At 48.2% G+C, this 20,226-nt stretch overlaps 1 protein-coding gene across 1 annotated transcript in view; it reads right to left on the minus strand.

Moving 5' to 3' along the window:
• Positions 1 to 17,630, minus strand: part of LOC144785787 (protein bicaudal D homolog 2-like) — a 140,251-nt gene extending 122,621 nt beyond the window's left edge. Inside the window, exons 1-3 of the mRNA XM_078664597.1 lie at positions 17,481 to 17,630; positions 11,985 to 12,230; positions 1,104 to 1,316 (exon numbers count right to left, since the gene is read on the minus strand). Of these exons, the coding sequence (XP_078520723.1) occupies positions 1,104 to 1,316; positions 11,985 to 12,185 (414 nt within the window). The 5' untranslated portion in view covers positions 12,186 to 12,230; positions 17,481 to 17,630. The remainder of the gene's footprint in view (positions 1 to 1,103; positions 1,317 to 11,984; positions 12,231 to 17,480) is intronic.
• Positions 17,631 to 20,226: the final 2,596 nt, after the last annotated feature.

Raw genomic sequence — 20,226 nt, forward strand, 5'->3', positions numbered from 1 at the left:
AAATTAAAAAGGCCTTTGCTAATATCGCACGTAAAAAGGAACTGCATGTAAGCAAGCATTGCATTTCTCTAGAAAGAGAAACTGGTGCACATGATTAAGTCTTTGGCCAGGAATCATAGAAAATCAGTGTAACCATTTAATAAAGCCTGGGGCAACCCCAAAAATAAAAAAAACGTGTCAGCATACTAGAAAGAAAAAAAAACGTGCTGCACCGGACACAAAATAGAAGTGAACGTCTGATCAAGAGGGCTGTCGAAAGCCTCGATGTTCAAACCTATTAAAAACGTGCGCGTGTGATGAAGTATTTTAACTTCGATAACATTGGCTTAAAGCACTCACCACTTTTGGCCGATTTCATAGTGGAAAGCTAGGCCACGCCCTCACCACTACCTTCGGTGTCACTGTAAGGCGGTACTACAAAGGCTTTCTTGCACAGTACCCTTTCTGCAGCAGTCTTCAAACAGCCAACATTCAACGCTCACCAATCGGGCAGAGTGAAGGCGTTAACAGGGAAACTCATTTTGAGAATGGAAAGTTGTAACTCTGCAGATGGCCGGGCCTCCGTTGGACCATATTAACTCTGCAGATGGCCGGGCCTCCGTTGGACCATATTAACTCTGCAGATGGCCGGGCCTCCGTTGGACCATATTAACTCTGCAGATGGCCGGGCCTCCGTTGGACCATATTAACTCTGCAGATGGCCGGGCCTTCGTTGGACCATATTAACGATGGCCGGGCCTTCGTTGGACCATATTAACTCTGCAGATGGCCGGGCCTTCGTTGGACTATATTAACTCTGCAGATGGCCGGGCCTTCGTTGGACTATATTAACTCTGCAGATGGCCGGGCCTTCGTTGGACTATATTAACTCTGCAGATGGCCGGGCCTTCGTTGGACTATATTAACTCTGCAGATGGCCGGGCCTTCGTTGGACCATATTAACTCTGCAGATGGCCGGGCCTTCGTTGGACCATATTAACTCTGCAGATGGCCAGGCCTTCGTTGGACTATATTAACTCTGCAGATGGCCGGGTCTTCGTTGGACTATATTAACTCTGCAGATGGCCGGGCCTTCACTGGCCCAGAGGCTCAGTGGCGGTTACCTTCTTGAGTTCCTGGAGGGCCGAGCTCAGGCCCTCGTTCTCCGCCGCAGTGTTGGTCACGAAGGAGCGCATCTGCTTGATCTCGCCCTGCAGCTCTTCCACCTTCTCCTGAAGCTTGGCCTCCTTGACACCGTTCTCCTTCAGCAGGTTCTCCTCACTTCGCTCGCGGTCCGCAGCAACCCTCTTGTGATTGATCTGGGATTCTGACAGAGCCTGAACACACAAACAGAGACAAGTTGAAGTAAACTTGGAGGCAGACAAAAAAGTCGATGTAAGTGGTCTGGATTGGAGCCCAAATGAGAATACTGTTCTGTTAGAGGTAATGTCCCCCCCACCCCCCCAACAAATTCAAGGAGGTGTGGAAACTGTTTTGGGAACAAGTGCATGTTCTGACGACACCACTGATTTGTTCCAAATGAAACCAAGCATTGGCAAAGGCAAAAAATAAGGCACTGGGATGATGCAATAGTCCCCTTATTTTGCAAGCATATGCCACAAAATAAAAATATTAAAATATACCCACACACAAAACGTTGGTACCAAAACCTTCACAGAACACGCGTGCATGAAAAGGTTTAAAACTTTTTTTAAGCAAGGCTGTCATCTGATCTGTAAATGAGACAAGGATAGATACATAGCCAGGCACTCGCATTGCAAACAGCTACAATGTTACTGCACTTCCACACACACTTCATAACAGCAGCTTAACAAGCACTGCCAAAGTCAATAATATGCCTGGCCTTTGAGAAGCCATCTTTTAGGAAACATATGGAAAAATATCACAAAAAAAGAATTGCATGCATCGTTTTGCAAAAAAAAGACTACTAGTTGCAAAAAGAAAGGTTAAAAAAGCCTAAGGAACCTGCGCAAGAGGAAATGGCAGTCAGTGAAGAAAACCACTGACCAACCGTCTGAGGCGGTGAGACATGGTGGACGGAAGCAGAATATGAAGATCACGTGACATCAATGGGTGAAGAGGGCAGAATGAGAGCTCCTTCATACACACAGCAATGTTTACCAGGATGTCTCAACTTTATTTTAACCGTGAGCGTGGCAAGAACCTAAAGCGGAGTCTTGGCCAGACCTAAAGGGAAAGCAAGAGGTGCCTAGAAACGCCGCGTCTGCACAAAGTATAGAGAATGACCCTTGAACCCCAGAAGAGGCGGACGTTGTCCCCACATTTGGGCAGGCTTGGGGCACCTAGATGGGACATGGCCTGAAAGCAGCGCTGCATGACATGTATTAAATCAGGATCAGAGGACCACAAGTGCCAACAGAAGGAACATGCGTGATGAAGCACAGAATGTGGCCTCAGTACATCACTGGCCACGAGTACTGACAGCGAGCTGGGCGGCAGGCCCTCGAGAGGACACGTGTGACTCCAGCGCACTGCACCCGGGCTCGCTGCAGAAGCATACTGGGGCAGACACGAAAGAGGGGGGGGGGTCGGTACATTTGGGGCTGCATGCGACTCCAGCACACTGCACCCTGGCTCGCTGCTGAAGATGCAATTAGTGCACGCTGGGGCAGGCACGGATGGTGGGCCTCGGTAATCTCCTAATCCCCCTTCCTGGAAAAGGGCAGTAATCCGCAGCCGAGCTGCTTGCTGCTTTTAATAGCATCCCTCCAGACCAACTGTCCTCTTTTATCATACACTGTACTGCAGGAAGGGCAGAGGCCTGCACCCTGAAGCAACCCCCACTCTTTATGGTGCTCAACACTGCCACATCAAGCAGGTCTACTGGGCCTAGAGTCATTTTTGTTGTTGTTATTTTTTTAATAAAAGCCCCGCTGCAGGGTCTCCCGTCCTCGACTGGCTGTGGACACGGCCTAGGGAGAGCTGGCTGAAACCCCTCCGTTGCCAGAGTGTGAAAGGGCATTTCCCCCCCCTCACCTGTCAGTGTATACTTGCCCACTTTTGAAGAGGTGAGCGCTGTGGCTTCAGAGCGCTATAAAATCGGACACTCTGGTCTCATGTTTCCATCCACCCCAAAAGGTGGTGCAGCTCCCACGTCGGACAGTGTTAGAGCGGCAGCTGGAGCTTAGAGACAAACCATGGGCGCAGGAGAACCAGCTAGAGCCAACGCGTCCTTAAGCTACCCCAAGAACAGGCCAACACTGGCAGGCAGCTAGCTGTGCCCGCTTACTTACATCTAAACTCACCCCGTGGGGCTGCCAGGCAGCTGTGCCCGTTTACTTCCGTCTAAACAAGGGGTCTCTAACCTTTTCTGTAGTGAGAGCTAATTCTGCTCAAGGAAAGTCCTGCCGAGCTACTAGCATATTTTGTCACTGTAAAATGCTGATGATATGTATTAACATTACACTATGACCCCCTAAGAAAGATTTATCAGGAGTCACCACCCAAACATTCCAGATGAAGTTATAAGCAGAATGCTAGGAAAACGTTTATCAATATTGAATGCTTATAATCAAGTAAAATCAAAATCACCACATGATGTGTGCCACAAAGGGTACTACTACAGCAGTAAGTCTCCCCAACTCAAACTGAATTATCATTCAGCTAACAACTTTAAATGTGTTTTAGAATTGTAATATTTTGTCTTCATTAGCATATTAGTTTAAAAATACATATTTTTTCTATCAAACTTAATTTTCCAAAAGAAAAACCTTTTCAGAAAAAAACAATATTTTTCTTTAAAAATCAAATCACTTTTCATGGTTAGAAATTACACAGTCCCTAAACATCAGCTTTTCATTTCTATTGAGTACCGCCATGTAAAAATGCCAGGGATGGACAAATTCTTCTTCAAATTCCCAGGAATTGGAATCATAGGCCATACATGTTCACCATAACACTATTAATGCATCTGTTATGGTAATAATGCCCACCATTAAACCAGGGCTACCACTGTGCCACAGCTGGATGCCCAACATATATCAGTTATGGACATTATTATGGGAGTAGCGGTTGCCACTGTCAGGAATGGCTATAAACAAGCCAGTCATGCTCTTAATAGGTCAGTGATGGCAGCAAGTATGTAATTACTAGACTTGTATGCTCAAAATAGTAAAGGATGTAATATTATGGCAATGGCACAATTATACCATGAACGAGCTCAATTGCGTCAGAGATAATACTCTTATGATGGGGACCAGCATACATATTTGGCAGCCCTTCACACTAGGAGTAGCTTTAACTACATTGGTGCTAAGGCAATTCCCGCTGGGTGCTGAAAAGCTTTGAAACCCATTGTTCATGACAAGGTCAGCTCGTCATTAGCACAGCTCCAGTGTGCCTCATGACGAGCCGACCTGGTCATGAGCATGGAAGGGGTTAAGGAATCAACACTGTTTATTAGGTAAGGACACAATGTCACACACCCACACAAAAATGAATGATGCTTCTAATTTTCTCTGTCCTGGATGCATCCTCTCTTCCCTCAGCTCTTTCGTTGACAATGCTCCCAACTAACACATTTTCACTCTAGTCTAGTTCTTGCAGTCACACACTCTGGGTGGTCAGCCCTGGTTACAATTACTGGTCACTATTCTTTGATGTCACAAACGGTGGGACTGATATAGCAGGGCATATAACATGGCCAATCTCCTTCTTAGGTAGATTTAAAGTAGATCAAGATGGTTCATGTGACAGACCCATGGCCAACAAAGTAGCCTACACATGCTTCAACACCCTCCGAATACTTCGCAAGACCTTTAAATGGATCCCTTCCAAATCCAGGAAGACCGTCACCCATGCACTCATCACCAGCAGGCTGGACAACCGGAATGCCCTCTAAGCCGGACTCAACAAATCTCTGCTCCACAAACTTCAGACCGTCCAGAACGCCGCAGCCAGACTCGTCCTCAGCATCCCACGACAAGACCACATCACCCAGCACCTACGGGACCTCCACTGGCTCCTCTTCGAAAAAAAGTGTGACCTTCAAGCTGCTCACACACACCTACACAGCCCTCCACAACACCGGACCCCAATACCTCAACGAAAGAATCTTCTACGCCTCCAAGAGAAACCTCAGCTCTGCTGAGTAGGCCTTGGCCGAAATCACCTGTATCCACAGAGCCAGAACAGGAGGCAGATCCTTCTCCTACATCGCGGTCAAGACCTGGAACAAACTGCCCCTCAGCATCAGACAAAGCCCCACACTGAAAGCATTCAGAAAGAGCCTCAAGACCTGGCTTTTCGAATGACCAGAGCTGCCCAAATGCCCCCCCCCCCCAGCGCTTTGAGACCCTCACGGGTGAGTAGTGCATTCTCTAAATCCCAGATGGATTGATGGGCCAACAGAGTGTGTGTTTGAGTGTTATCAAGAGGTCCTGCCGTTGGTTTGGCTGTCTGTTACTCTTACGGGTAATGAAATGAGCAATGCTGCCTTCTTTAGTATACACAGAATCCCCGAGATCAGATTTGTTTGGCTTCACCTCTATGAGCTACTTTGAGGGTGCTGGTGAGCTACCAGTAGCTCCCGAGCTACTGGTTGGACACGCCTGGTCTAAACTCACCCCGTGGGCCTGGCAGGCAGCTGTGCCCCTTTACTTCCGTCTAAAGTCACCCCGTGGGGCTGCCAAGCAGTCTAAACTCGCCATGTCGGGGTGGCAGGCAGCTATGCCCGTTTACATCAGTCTAAACTAACCCTGTGGGCCTGGCAGACAGCTGTGCCTGTTTCCTTCAGTCTATACTCACCCTGTGGGATGGCAGGCATCTGTGCCCGTTTACTGGAGTCTAAACTCACCCCGTGGGGCTGGCAGGCAGCTGTGCCTGTTTACTTGCGTCAAAACTGACCTCCAGTGCCTGGCAGGCAGCTGTGCCCGTTTACTACAGTCTAAACTCACCCCGTGGGCCTGGGAGCTTTGCACGCCCACTCACTCTCATCACAAGCTCACTCCCAAGGCCCGCAGAGCACCAGGCTGTTATCTAGCCGTCACAGCGCTCCACTCAACACGCTCAACGAGACAGGAGCCAGGAAAGGCTGCCTCAGTCCATGCCAGCACAGTATCTGGGCCACTCCAAGATGCTGGGGTCACCCACAGAGTCAGACCCGCAAAGGACTCGCCTGTGATGTTACTCAGAGCAGAGTGAAGAAAGGACCACTCCTAAGAGGACCGACTGAAGACCAGTCTACCATGCACAGCCCGCCGGTACCTCAAGGGGTAAGGCACCAGACCGTTTATTCAGAGCTCTTACCCTCCCCAGCTTCAAGGATGACATAAGTGAGGGCGACATACAAAGGACAACGTAAGTGAGAGGCGGAAAGTGCTATGCGTTGGGAGTCACGAGCAACATGGTGCCTCTCCTTGCTTCTGACCACGATTACAAAGATGGGGCGAATCGACAGCTCACCGCCCCAAGAGCGGTGCTGGACAAAGAAGGCACCACTCCAAAGGACTGGAGAAGGCCATGCAACAAGGGGATGCAACACTTCTCAGGGTGGCCCTTGGCTGAGAAACACCCCAGGCCATGACGAAGGGAGTGCTCGCAAATTTTGGAGACACTGAAAAGAAAATCCAACCCATGTTAAAAGTGAAAGAACTAGGCCTAACAAAAAAAAATAATAATAATAATAATAATAATAAGGCCTGCAGGTAGAGGGACTTAAACTACCCGACCTAATTAGAATGTTCTTCTCCCATAAACTGGTTTCAAATTATGTGATCCTGGGCAAATATTTTAATTCAGTGAGCCGCCATTTTCTTATTTATCATGACAGTACCTTCAAATACACAACTTCAGCAGGACTGCTATGCAAAAAAAAAAAAAAAAAAAAGCCACACACGTTTGATTAGACTAAACTTTTGCTCCATATAGATTACAAATCTAGCCACACACGGGATACACATTACCACTGACTTGCCTCTTAGCTCGTTAACATGGAACGTTCAGCACAGCAGGGGAATCAGCCCAGCGCGCGAGCGTTCCACGGAACGGGCGCGGTCATGACGAGCTCAGCTCATTCCAAACCTCAAGATGTGACCACCTAGCTGGTAAGACAGCAATAGCTCCCATCCCCACCTGCACAGAGTTGAGATTATTCTCTCTCATAGAGGCACATAGGGGACTGACAATGAGTGCACCCAATAACATTTCGAATGACCACAGGTTGCTGCATGCCTTGCTGCCACAGTGTGGATCATACTGATCTCAGTGAAGTCCATTCATTACCTCAGTCACAACAGCAGATTAGGAAGGGATTCACTGTTAGGTAACTCAGGTAGCCTGCAAAGACATCCTGTGACCACGAGGGGGTGCTCTTGCCTAACGCAGACACTATATGCTTGCCTGATGGTCCTCAACACAGCCACCTGACTGAGCCCTGTCCGAAATGAGATTGTAAAATTCCAGTTCTGGATTAATACGCAGCACACTGCAAGCATATCAATTATCAAGCATTGGCAAAAACAAAGGTTTGACTTGCACGTCGAATAAGGACATAGCTATACATTTGTCTGTATTGAGAAAAAAAATAAAAAAAATAAATAAATAAAAAAAAAAAAAAAAAAGAAGAAGAGGACCGAGTATTTTCTATGAACAAAGCACTTTTAAGCTATAAATGAATCGGATGACCGAGTATAATATTGAGATATAAAACACTCTCTCCTGCATTGCCAAGTAAGCATTCATAGGAGGTGGAACAATATCACAAACAGCAAGAGCTCAGGAACCAAATCTAATCTGGGTAGAGTTACAGCCAACTCTGTATATTAAAAAAAACATCTTGTAACATCAGAGCAGCAGACAGACAGCTGTGTAGTCAGCCCAGTCAACTACTCAAATCGCACAATGCAAGAATATCATTTTAGATTCAAACAATCCAGGGCGGCTGGTCTGAGTCAGCAACAACTTAAACCACATGTTCTCAGTGGCCAGCTTCTGCAACAATGAACACACCCACGCAGCCCTGCAGAGACGTGAAGTGCAAGAGGCGCTACATTGAACACACCCACGCAGCTCTGCAGAGACGTGAAGTGCAAGAAGCAGGCCTTTCCTGTGCAGAAGAGCCCCCACTTCACTCAGATCCACCCTTACACCAGGATGTGAACAAGGACAAAAAGTGGATTTAAAAAGAGGCAGAGGCATCACGAGGAGTTGTGCACTATGCTACAGAGCGCAGTGTGAGGAGGAACCATGAGTGGAAGCACTCCTGGACATCAGCTCTTTACATCTCCTACAACACGGGCACTCACACACATCTTCCATGGGGCAAGGAGGGGGCGGACGTCAGGGGTCAAGGGTTGTGTAAGATGGGCGTAGAGGAAGCAAAGCATGTACATCTAGTGGCTAAATTGCACAATGTGAAACCTGAAAACATGGGATAAATCCCAACTGACCCCTTAGCCAAACTGTGTGATCTTAAGCAATTGTTTTTTGTCACTTTGCCCCTGCCCCCCCCCCTCATCATCACATATAAAAGAAAGTTGAGGATGTGTGGTGTAAAAAAAACCTTCTCCTGTGTTTGATTTGTTAAACTATAATGCTGTCCATGTATAATAGCAACATAGGCCACCGGAGAGTGAACATGACAACCGACTTGCCCCGTACTTCACTATTTGCATTGTTGTCAGGATGAGAGGAAGCATGACTGGTTCTAAATTCATGTTCACAACCATCACTCTAATGAGAAAAAATAAACCACCCAAAAAAAAAAAAAAAAAAAAAAAAACACAACTCAATGCAATGATATGTTCAAATGTACCAAGGGGAAATACGACTGCGTGTTAATGAAAAGCAATTTTTTTTAATTTATTTTTTTTATTTGGAGACCATCGTTTTTGGGTTTCGCCTGCCAAAGGCTGCGCTCTGCGCAGCTTTTCGGCGCAGGCGAAATCCATTGATTACAATAAGGACGCCAGGAACGTCCCCCGGCTCCCATTGGCTAGCTCCATAAATGGAGGCTAGCCATTGGGAGCCGGATCTGTCTGTCAAGGCCGGACCAGATTCGGGGGCGTTCCCGAGATTTTTTCGCTCTCCGCCTCTGCGATGTCGTCATCGCGGCGGTGGGCGGAGTTTCGGTTTTCTTTTAATGGGTTTGTTTTTGTCATACGGCCGCCGGAGGAAGCCCAGGTGAGTGCTTGTTTTCTTTTTTGCCACGTCTCAGATTTCGCCCCTCGCTAACCACCCCACCCGTTTTTTGTTTTGAGAATCTGTAATGTATGTACTGTACAATAATATGACACTATTGAGTGCTGGGGGAGATATTAATTGATAAACTGGTTTGACCTCAGTCATCTAACTGGGGAGTGGGTGATCTCCCTATCTCCCTCCCGCAGCGTACAGAAGTAGAATTACATAATTGTATATGTACGTCATTTGGAGCGCCATAAACCTTCTACAAATGTTAGCCTTATTAGTAATCTGAAACCGTGGCAGCTATGACAGCCTTCTTGTTAGTAAGTTTACTGCAGGTTGTTATCATTGAACTTTGGAGAGTGTGGGAGCAGCAGAGTAAGTAGACATTGGCCGGGCTGCAAGAGAGGAACTGAACGTGGATGCTTTGGCGGCCATCTTGGAAATGACGCCACCTGGGTACTTCCAATTCATCACAAGAAGTAAAAGCAAAGTGAGCGCTTTATCAAAACGCTAGGTGAAAGATGAACCATGGTCGCCTTCAAAACACGCAAAAAATAGGCAACTTCCGAATAAAAGTGTATATTTAAAGATTCCAAAAAGTAAAAAAAAAAAAAAAAATGTAAACGATAAACGATCCATAAGACATCATCATTGAACCGGCATTCCGTCTGTCGCTTGCACCTTGAAGATGAGTTCAATTAAGTAAAGGGATCTAGTTCCAAGAAGCCACTGGAGGGCATACAGCGCAACTTTAAACCCAGCCGCTCTCCACCAAATAAAATACTGTACATCTGTGGGAGCAACTCGGAAGGTTTTCACAATGACTTTCAACTACAAGGGGCATCATTCGCTAGCTGTGCCTCCGAAACACGCGAAGTAATGTTCATGCACCCGGCGTGCAGCTTAGTGCATTTGCTTAGAACTACATATCCCGTGCTCCGCGGCGCGGGAACTACGTCATCCTGCAGCTCCAGCAGAGCCGCGGAGTGGCAAAACGGCAGAGTAGGGCCACTGGAACCGTGGGGCGGTGATTCGTCAGGGAGTCCCGGGCTTCCGGTCCATTCACCACGGGGTAGGTTGGGTCTCCGAGACCAGGCACCAAGGGTCTGTGTTTGTTGAAAGCGAGGCTATGATATGAGCGTGCGGGGTGACAGGATCAGGGTCAATTTCTGCCTGCACTTCAATAATGTAAACATATGTGTTTTTCATGCTGCAGAGGGGTTCTTCGCGGGGGGGGGGGGGGGGGGGGGGGAGTGACACAACATTGTGACGTGGGCTATCTACGGACGTGTTTTTCCTCAATGTAAATGGAATCATAAGGTTTTCAGTTTTGTAGTGCTGTTAATGGCAAGTGTATTAATACTATCCTGTGTACTGTTTCTCTACTTAACTACCGGGGGCCGTACCGCGGAGAAGCCCCCACCCAAAATGGGGGTCCCATTTAGCCTGTCAGTGAAAATCTATGAAATATGGGGTACTCGGGGCCCCTCGTCACATTCTGCAGGTGTACCCCATCATTTTGCGTTACTTCTCTGTTATCCACCTGTACAGCATGACCGACATTGTCGGTTAGGCAAATGTTAGCGCTAAACTACGGAACCTATTTTTCCTGCTTCTAGTCTATAGGAGATTTAATGGTATTAGATGCATGGTTTATATTTCAAGTTGTTAGTTGGAGTTCTTTAGTGTGTCGTTATGATGATGGGATGTACGAAGAGCTTTGATATGGTGGTCAGCGACATCTACGGATACTTTAGCAACATTCAATGGTTTGCTAAGAAAAATCTTTGATATTGTGATCCGAAGTGGACAAGATGTAAGTATGTGGGGCATTATGGCGGACTGGAAATGCCTCTTTTACAAATATGGGCGGAGGTACATGAGTTAATCATTTGTTAAAACTAAAAGAATAAGCCTGCTGTTTAATTACCGCTGATTTTAACTGCTGTAAATTACAGAATTTACTGTTACGTAATTTACAGACGTTAGCTGGAATTCAAACTCGTCTCATGTGGGTCAGGGAAAATCTCAGCAAGAAGCATTGACCTCACTGCACTACATTCCTGGACAGGATTTGGGGCTGCAGGTATATGAGATACAAAAAATTCTGGGATGGAGGTATATGGGATTTTCTTTTAACAAACTTTTTCTGTACAAGTATATGGGTTGACGTGGTGTTCCTGGGTGGAGGTGAGCGAGCTGTGAGTAGGGCCACTGGAAATATGAGGCATGGGAGGATCACATTTTGTGGCAATGCTGACTAAATTATGCAACAAGGTAGGCGCGAATTATGGTACTTAGTAAATGATTACAGCATTGTTTAGATTTTTTTTCTTCTTTACACATTACCTGTGTCTGGGCAAATATTCCACCTCATAAGTAACAGTTTAACACTCTAATACAGCCATAAACAGTTGAAAGGTGACCAGTTGACTTTTGGCAGTGTGGCTGTGTGGGCAATGTAAATAACAATGCCATTTATTTATAAGTTAAAAAAAAAATTTAAAAAAAAAAAAAAAAGGTCATGAGCAATGCCAATAGCTCTAACTTTTCCAAAGGCGAAACCATTGCATTGTAAATGCTTGTTACCCATTGGTTGCAACAAGGTTTCAGAAATGAATGAGTTTCTAAAGTGGTGGCCTAGAACTCCCCCGTTTCTTCTTTTCTTTAACTTGAATTACCCTGTAAATAAATGCTTGCCACCGTCAGGTCTTTCTGAATGTTAGCGCTCTGTCAAGTAACCAGCTGCCCAGTGCTGCGGTTGGGGAGGCCATACTTTGAGGGTCATGTCCTAGCATAGGACCCCGCCCGGCAGCCTCAGGACAGGGGCTTCTTACCTCCTTGACCTGCTGCAGCTCCTGTTTCATGGCTTCATGCTCAGACTCCAGGTCAGTGTACTTCTGCTTCAGGTCTGCGTTCTCCTCCAGCACGGCCAGTCCATACTGGGCGGCCTGCACCTTCTCCTGCGTGGTCTCCTGGAGCTCGGCCGACAGGCGGTCCACCTCAGCTCGGAGGAGCACCATGTCCCCGGGGTCCATGACTTCTATGTGGGTGCCGAGGGCCGGAGGGGAGCGTGCACACTTCTGGAGAGAAAGAAAGGTTGGAATACAGAGGATTAGTACAGACATCATGGCCTGCCAGTGTGTAAAAGGCCAGCGCAAGAACGACTGGTGCAAGCAATAAGTGTAGGCCAGGAAGGGACCCACAAAGATCTGGTTTAATGAGGCCAGAAAACGACACTGGGCCTCAGGTGACTAAGTTTGTGAACTCTAGAAAGGATATGGACATCATAATTAAAGGAATGGACTAGAGCTGGTTGTGGCCATTAGCATCTATCTGCATTGTTAATAAGTTGAAAACAGGGAGAGGGACTGGGGTGAGATTCTACCCGAAGTTTATAGTTTTGTATAAAATTATTAAACATTTAACAATAAATCATCATCATCATCATCATCATCATCATCATCGTGAAGACAAACAGTGCTGAGGAAGACTTCATGAAGGCAACAATACTTGTAGAGCATGCGCGCCCAGAAAGATGGAGGGTCCTGCTCCTCTCAGGAGAAAGATGTGCGCCCCTCCCACTCCATGTGCCAAAAAAAATGTGTGTGTGTATATATATCTTCATTATTAAGCCTTGCTTCCCATCCGTAAATTACTTTACTGTGGGCGCTAAGGAACTTTGGAACACCCTCCCCTTTGCCATCAGAAATCTTCCATCTTTAACATCCCTCCGTAAAGCCCAGGCTACTAAATAAATAGTGCAGCTGGCTGCTTCCGGACTGTTCGCTCCAAGGCACGGTTTGGTATTCGTGCGCTGTATAAATCTCAGTAATATCACATGAACGGGGTAGACAACCGTGTGACACCAGTGTCAGGCAAGAAACAGGCAGAGGCATGACCGAGCAGCACCCATAAGTCTGGGCCTGGGATGGTGATCAGTGAACGGTTCGCACAGCACAAGGATTCACAAGACCAGACTGGGCGCTCGGGAGGCTAAGGACCAGAGCAGGCGGAGGCCTGACTGAGCAGCACCCATAAGTCTGGGCCTGGGATGGGGATCAGTGAACGGTTCATACAGCACAAGGATTCACAAGACCAGACTGGGCGCTCGGGAGGCTGAGGACCAGAGCAGGCGGAGGCCTGACTGAGCAGCACCCATAAGTCTGGGCCTGGGATGGGGGTCAGTGAACGGTTCTCGCAGCACAAGGATTTACAGGACCAGACTGGGCGCTCGGGAGGCCGAGGACCAGAGCAGGCGGAGGCATGACCGAGCAGCACCCATAAGTCTGGGCCTGGGATGGTGATCAGTGAACGGTTCTCGCAGCACAAGGATTTACAGGACCAGACTGGGCGCTCGGGAGGCCGAGGACCAGAGCAGGCGGAGGCATGACCGAGCAGCACCCATAAGTCTGGGCCTGGGATGGGGATCAGTGAACGGTTCTCGCAGCACAAGGATTTACAGGACCAGACTGGGCGCTCGGGAGGCCGAGGACCAGAGCAGGCGGAGGCATGACCGAGCAGCACCCATAAGTCTGGGCCTGGGATGGGGATCAGTGAACGGTTCTCGCAGCACAAGGATTTACAGGACCAGACTGGGCGCTCGGGAGGCCGAGGACCAGAGCAGGCGGAGGCATGACCGAGCAGCACCCATAAGTCTGGGCCTGGGATGGTGATCAGTGAACGGTTCTCGCAGCACAAGGATTTACAGGACCAGACTGGGCGCTCGGGAGGCCGAGGACCAGAGCAGGCGGAGGCATGACCGAGCAGCACCCATAAGTCTGGGCCTGGGATGGTGATCAGTGAACGGTTCTCGCAGCACAAGGATTTACAGGACCAGACTGGGCGCTCGGGAGGCCGAGGACCAGAGCAGGCGGAGGCATGACCGAGCAGCACCCATAAGTCTGGGCCTGGGATGGTGATCAGTGAACGGTTCTCGCAGCACAAGGATTTACAGGACCAGACTGGGCGCTCGGGAGGCCGAGGACCAGAGCAGGCGGAGGCATGACCGAGCAGCACCCATAAGTCTGGGCCTGGGATGGGGATCAGTGAACGGTTCTCGCAGCACAAGGATTTACAGGACCAGACTGGGCGCTCGGGAGGCCGAGGACCAGAGCAGGCGGAGGCATGACCGAGCAGCACCCATAAGTCTGGGCCTGGGATGGTGATCAGTGAACGGTTCTCGCAGCACAAGGATTTACAGGACCAGACTGGGCGCTCGGGAGGCCGAGGACCAGAGCAGGCGGAGGCATGACCGAGCAGCACCCATAAGTCTGGGCCTGGGATGGTGATCAGTGAACGGTTCTCGCAGCACAAGGATTTACAGGACCAGACTGGGCGCTCGGGAGGCCGAGGACCAGAGCAGGCGGAGGCATGACCGAGCAGCACCCATAAGTCTGGGCCTGGGATGGTGATCAGTGAACGGTTCTCGCAGCACAAGGATTTACAGGACCAGACTGGGCGCTCGGGAGGCCGAGGACCAGAGCAGGCGGAGGCATGACCGAGCAGCACCCATAAGTCTGGGCCTGGGATGGTGATCAGTGAACGGTTCTCGCAGCACAAGGATTTACAGGACCAGACTGGGCGCTCGGGAGGCCGAGGACCAGAGCAGGCGGAGGCATGACCGAGCAGCACCCATAAGTCTGGGCCTGGGATGGTGATCAGTGAACGGTTCTCGCAGCACAAGGATTTACAGGACCAGACTGGGCGCTCGGGAGGCCGAGGACCAGAGCAGGCGGAGGCATGACCGAGCAGCACCCATAAGTCTGGGCCTGGGATGGGGATCAGTGAACGGTTCTCGCAGCACAAGGATTTACAGGACCAGACTGGGCGCTCGGGAGGCCGAGGACCAGAGCAGGCGGAGGCATGACCGAGCAGCACCCATAAGTCTGGGCCTGGGATGGTGATCAGTGAACGGTTCTCGCAGCACAAGGATTTACAGGACCAGACTGGGCGCTCGGGAGGCCGAGGACCAGAGCAGGCGGAGGCATGACCGAGCAGCACCCATAAGTCTGGGCCTGGGATGGTGATCAGTGAACGGTTCTCGCAGCACAAGGATTTACAGGACCAGACTGGGCGCCCGGGAGGCCGAGGACCAGAGCAGCTGTAGACTCGTTGGAGGACAGCTGGTGTAGGGCCGACTCGATGAGGCATTTGCTACCAGAGAGAGGACATTACAATGCAAGGCACACACGACTGGAAACCGCCGCCTCACATGGGCACACCAGAGCTGGGCACGTTGGTGTTCAGTGAGTCAAGTACCCAGAGGTGCTACAAAAGGGAGCCAAGGAGAGACGATTCGTGGCAAGGCAGAGCAGGATGGCTGTGGGGGTCCCCTCACCTGCAAGGGACGAGATGGCGGCGTCGAGGGAGGGAGCAAGGATGCTCACACATGACACGGGCAGAGCTACAAAGGGCCACTCAGTGAAAGTCACGCCGTGTACCTGGCAGACATCCAGAGGCTCATTAGAGACACACACTGCCTCAATAGGAATGAGAGCAGTCGCCCCAGTGCTTTAAATGGACAGGTGCTGTACTGCCTGGTACTCAGTCTCAGCAATGCTGCAATGGGAGAGTACGGGCAAAGTGAGTACCTTTTCTTCTATATTTCCATGTAAAACACAGTCCCTCCTGCCCGCTGGCGGGTCAGAAGAAGAGAGTGATGGAAGGATGCCCACATTAATATCTTGATAAAAAGCAGCGTTGTCGCAGTTTTTATTTTTCAATGGTGCTATTCGGTGTTCGCCGTCCCACCTAATTTGAAGTGATGATACTTTGTATAGTATTGATCAACAGTGAAAGTGTTGTTTTACAACACCATCCTATCCCAATGCCTTTCGGGCCTGTGTAGCCCTTGGTCGCAATTCTCACAAAAATTACATTTACAAGTGAGGAAATAACAAATCTCAGCCACCCGGCTGCGTCGTTAACAGTAAAACAAATGGGGTAACATACTTGTGTAAGTTAACAACACAACATGCACACAGCTATCATCTGTGACCTATCCTGACCACAATCAACTGAAATAGTGCCTAAAGGTTTCGTGACATGCACAAAATGAATGGCCACCAATTGTAACCGATTTCGACCACAAACAGTTGAAATATTACCTATACATTTGGTAACACATGACAACAAATAAACACGGCGACCACGAGGGACCAGTCACGAGGGGCACCGTCTGCCAGCATAGGGCAAGTTCACATGATGAGCTTTGTACAGCAGACAATCTATGCCCCCCCTGCAGCCATCTGGTGCCATGTCAGGGACGGGAAGCAGCCTGCTGCACCCCTGCAAAGGGCAAACAAAGGGCCTGCTGGGGCGAAGTGTGAAGGCAGGGGGAGGAAGCAGGCCGGTAGGAAGGGGTGGGGTGCAATATGCAACCCCCATCACATGCATCGGGGACTCTGGGAGCTACCGGGTGATCAAAACGGTGTCAGGAGGTCCTGCTGGCGTGGCTATTTGCACTGTGCAAAGCATTTCAGACATCAAAGTTGTAGGGGCGGGGAATGGGGACAGATGCACTGTATATATATATATATATATTTTTGTTTATTTTTTAAAAATACTCACAAACACCACTTGTGCGTGCATCATATATATATATATACACACACACACACACACTATATCTATCTCTGGAACAAACCTAGGACACTGAAACATAACTAATAAAAGTTGCACTCGCCCCAGCAACCAAATAAGTTCAGCTTGCACTTCCTGGCGTTGTATAGCGCATCATGAGGCAGTTTTGTCCCTAGAGGGTGCGACTGAGCCCCACCACATACAATCTTTATTGCATTAAAAGAAGCACTTGTTTTGTTAGTCAGCACCCATTGCAATCACACCTTTGAAGCAATCAAAAAGGGCAGACACTTCATGATCTGGCTCTGTAGGACTCCCCCGGCGCCCACTAATCAAGCGCCAAGAGGCGCTCCCGTCTGCTACACAAAAAGACATAGTAAACTAGCAACAAAGTGAACGTGCAGGAACATAAAGACTATTAAAAAAAAAGTTGTCTAAGTGTGTGGAAAGGCTGCAATGTATATTTTTAGATCCAAAATTACCGATAAACACTTTTCGGGGGGGGGGGCACGAGAGCGCTAAGGGGCAGGAGGGAGGGGGGGGGGACTGCGCCGGATGCTCAGAATGCGCCTTGAAGACTCGAGCGCGTGACTGGGCGCAGCGCCTCATGACCCACCGAGCGGCTCAAGCGCTACAGCAGAGGGCGGGGCGGCTTGACGACTCCCGCCCCCCCCCCCGACCAGACCACCCTCCCTCAAACCGGTAGAAAGGAAGAGCCCCGACACCCCCGGCTGCCGACCCTCACTCACCCGCTCTGACGTCACTCCGGCCTACCCGCACCCGCCGCTGGACCCAGCGCTGACGTCACTGCCCGCTCCCCTCCGAACTCCTGGAGTTTTTGAAATTCCTCGCGCTGCTAACGGCCCGAGCTGCCAGTTCTGCAGACAGCGGAGAAAGGCGAAGGGGCGGGAACCGGGCGCTCATTGGCTGCAGGGCGCGCGCTCCGCCACTAGCCACCGGTAATTTGGTGGTTTTTGCGCGTGCGACTTCGGGCAGTCGCGAGAAGCAGCTTAAACCCTGATGAACACGAATCACAGGTCTCGCCCGTCTAGTCGGCGTCCAATGGAAAAGCACGGGGCGGGATCTAAGTAGTCCCGCCTTCTTTAGGGCGTGGCTATCCCTTCTCATCGGACACTACTATTTTAAGCGTACACTTATGAATTTACGTGTTGTGTTGGCTGACTGAACCGACTAATCGATATGTGTACTTCTCATGAATAAGGACGAGCCTCCGGCTAGTTGTCTGGATGTACTTAGTGTCACACCAGTACAATAATGGCAAATCCACGTATAACTTATTTTTAATATTCATTTCTCTCCCTCATTGCCAGTAAAACACAACATTTGCAAGTATCTCAAATACTGAACTCCCCTGCGTGTGCTGCAAAGCTCATCACAAAGTAGCTACCGCGAGGCCCCCGGAACAACGTTTCGCCTGTATCATGCCCCCGTTCAAAGATGGCCGCTGCGTCTGCCCTTGCGACCAGCCAATAGGTGATGTCCATCAAACTATTGTCCCGCCCTACGTTTCGTCGTCATGTGTTGGCGGGAAAGGCATGAGGAGGTGTGAGGCGAGAGGACGTCGCACTAATGTTTGGGTTTCTCAGACCAACCGACAGGTTGAGGCTCTGGGAACGAGCGAGCTCGTGCTACCGTGGATTGCCCCAACTATGTCGTGGGGAATATCGTCACCTCCATGAAGGAACATGGCAAGTTTCTATTTTTGTTGGATAAATCATTCTGGAGGAAAGAAAAATGTAAAACGTTTTTTCATCCTTCTGTGTTTCGAAAGCTATTGTTACTTGAGTATGAAATACCTTAAAAAATAAGAGAACCCTTTGTTTATAAAGGTAGTGTGTTGAGTAATGACGATTCAATAATTTTTAGTTAAATTGTTTATCACCTTCAGCGCGGCGCAAATTTTCGCGCTGTGCTGAACGTTCTATTGAGCGGAACGGTTCCGTCATAAGCACAGCCCAACCGGCGCTCATGACGGAACCGCGCCGTCATGAGCACCGAAGGGGTTATTGCTGGAAACACTAAAGTAACGGAAGAAACAGCACACCACCTTCCCTGCTCCACAGGCTCCCTGGACTGTTGTCCTTGCAATCTAGAATACCCCAGTAGCCAGGGAACCAGTGCACGTGGAATTGCACGAGAATATGCTCATGCAATGACATGTAAACACAACACATCTTCCCCCGAACAAAATATAAAATAAAAAAAATAAAGCACAATAGATACAGTGAAAATGAAGAAATCTAAAACATGAAATCTAAACACCATCAAGATCACACTCATAGTCCGAAAGCCAAAAAGGTTTGCTCCTTATACGTTTGCCTACCTCAAGAGACCTGTTACCACTCACCTCAGGCAAATTATTGCCACAATCAATTTCTTCCGAATTCTATTGTTTGAGTTTGAAATGTCAGTGCGAACACTTCCATTTCCACTTACTATAACATTTTCATTTTCCACAACACCCTCAATATCTTGTGTCAAAACATCAGAATTCATAACATCCACATCACTATTCTTGCTTTCAATGCTTTCACAAATATCATCAAACAAATTAAACTTGTTGGATAAATTATCCTCTAGAACTAAGTCTTGATTGATTACAGCAATCCTTCTTAAATTCCATACCTTACCATCACTCAATAAGACAGCATTACGCAAAACTTCAACCACAGACAACGGTTCTGAAAACTGACTCACACCCTTCTTAGCTTTGCCAGGATTCCTCACTTTTACTAACATTCCCACCTCCATTTTTATATCCTTAGATTTTGTCCTAAGATCCTATTGTTCCTTATATTTTAAATGCGTATCAACAATTATTTTCCTAATATCCCTCATGGATATCTCTTCATCAGTGGAATGCAGAAGCCAATCAGGATTGGCTTTAGTTCTCGCTTCTCTTCCCCTCATGACAACAAAAGGAGACACTCCCAAAGCGGATCACTGAAATAATATCGAGGGACAGAATATCGACCAACAAAAATATCGTTGCCAAAATATCGAGAGACAAAATATCGAGTTTCTATCTACAAACAGGTAAGTACAAAAATATCGAGTTAAAAATATCGTTTACAAAAATATCGTTGTAAAAAATATCGACTTTAATAAAAACAATGTTTAATTACATTAATATAAAAAATTAATTACTAAAATATACTTAACAATACTTAAAATAACTTTTAATAATTAAATAATTAATGAAAGTAAAAAAATAATATTTTTTTAATCATATTTCTTAAAATATATATATATAGTAACAAAATTTAATTAAATAATAGCCAATATTATTAACGTACAAATACAATAGAGTAAAAATTACTATTCCCACTCCAGTGGGTGCAACAGTAGGGAAAGCGTTGGATAGCGTAGGGGTTAAAATTACTATTCCCACTCCAAGGAGTGCAACAGTGGATATATGACGTTACAACGCAACTTTTACAACGCACTACCATTACAACGTAAGTATTGGTAAGT

The sequence above is a fragment of the Lissotriton helveticus genome, chromosome 10 (assembly GCF_964261635.1).
Source record: "Lissotriton helveticus chromosome 10, aLisHel1.1, whole genome shotgun sequence".
Lineage (NCBI taxonomy): Eukaryota > Metazoa > Chordata > Amphibia > Caudata > Salamandridae > Lissotriton > Lissotriton helveticus.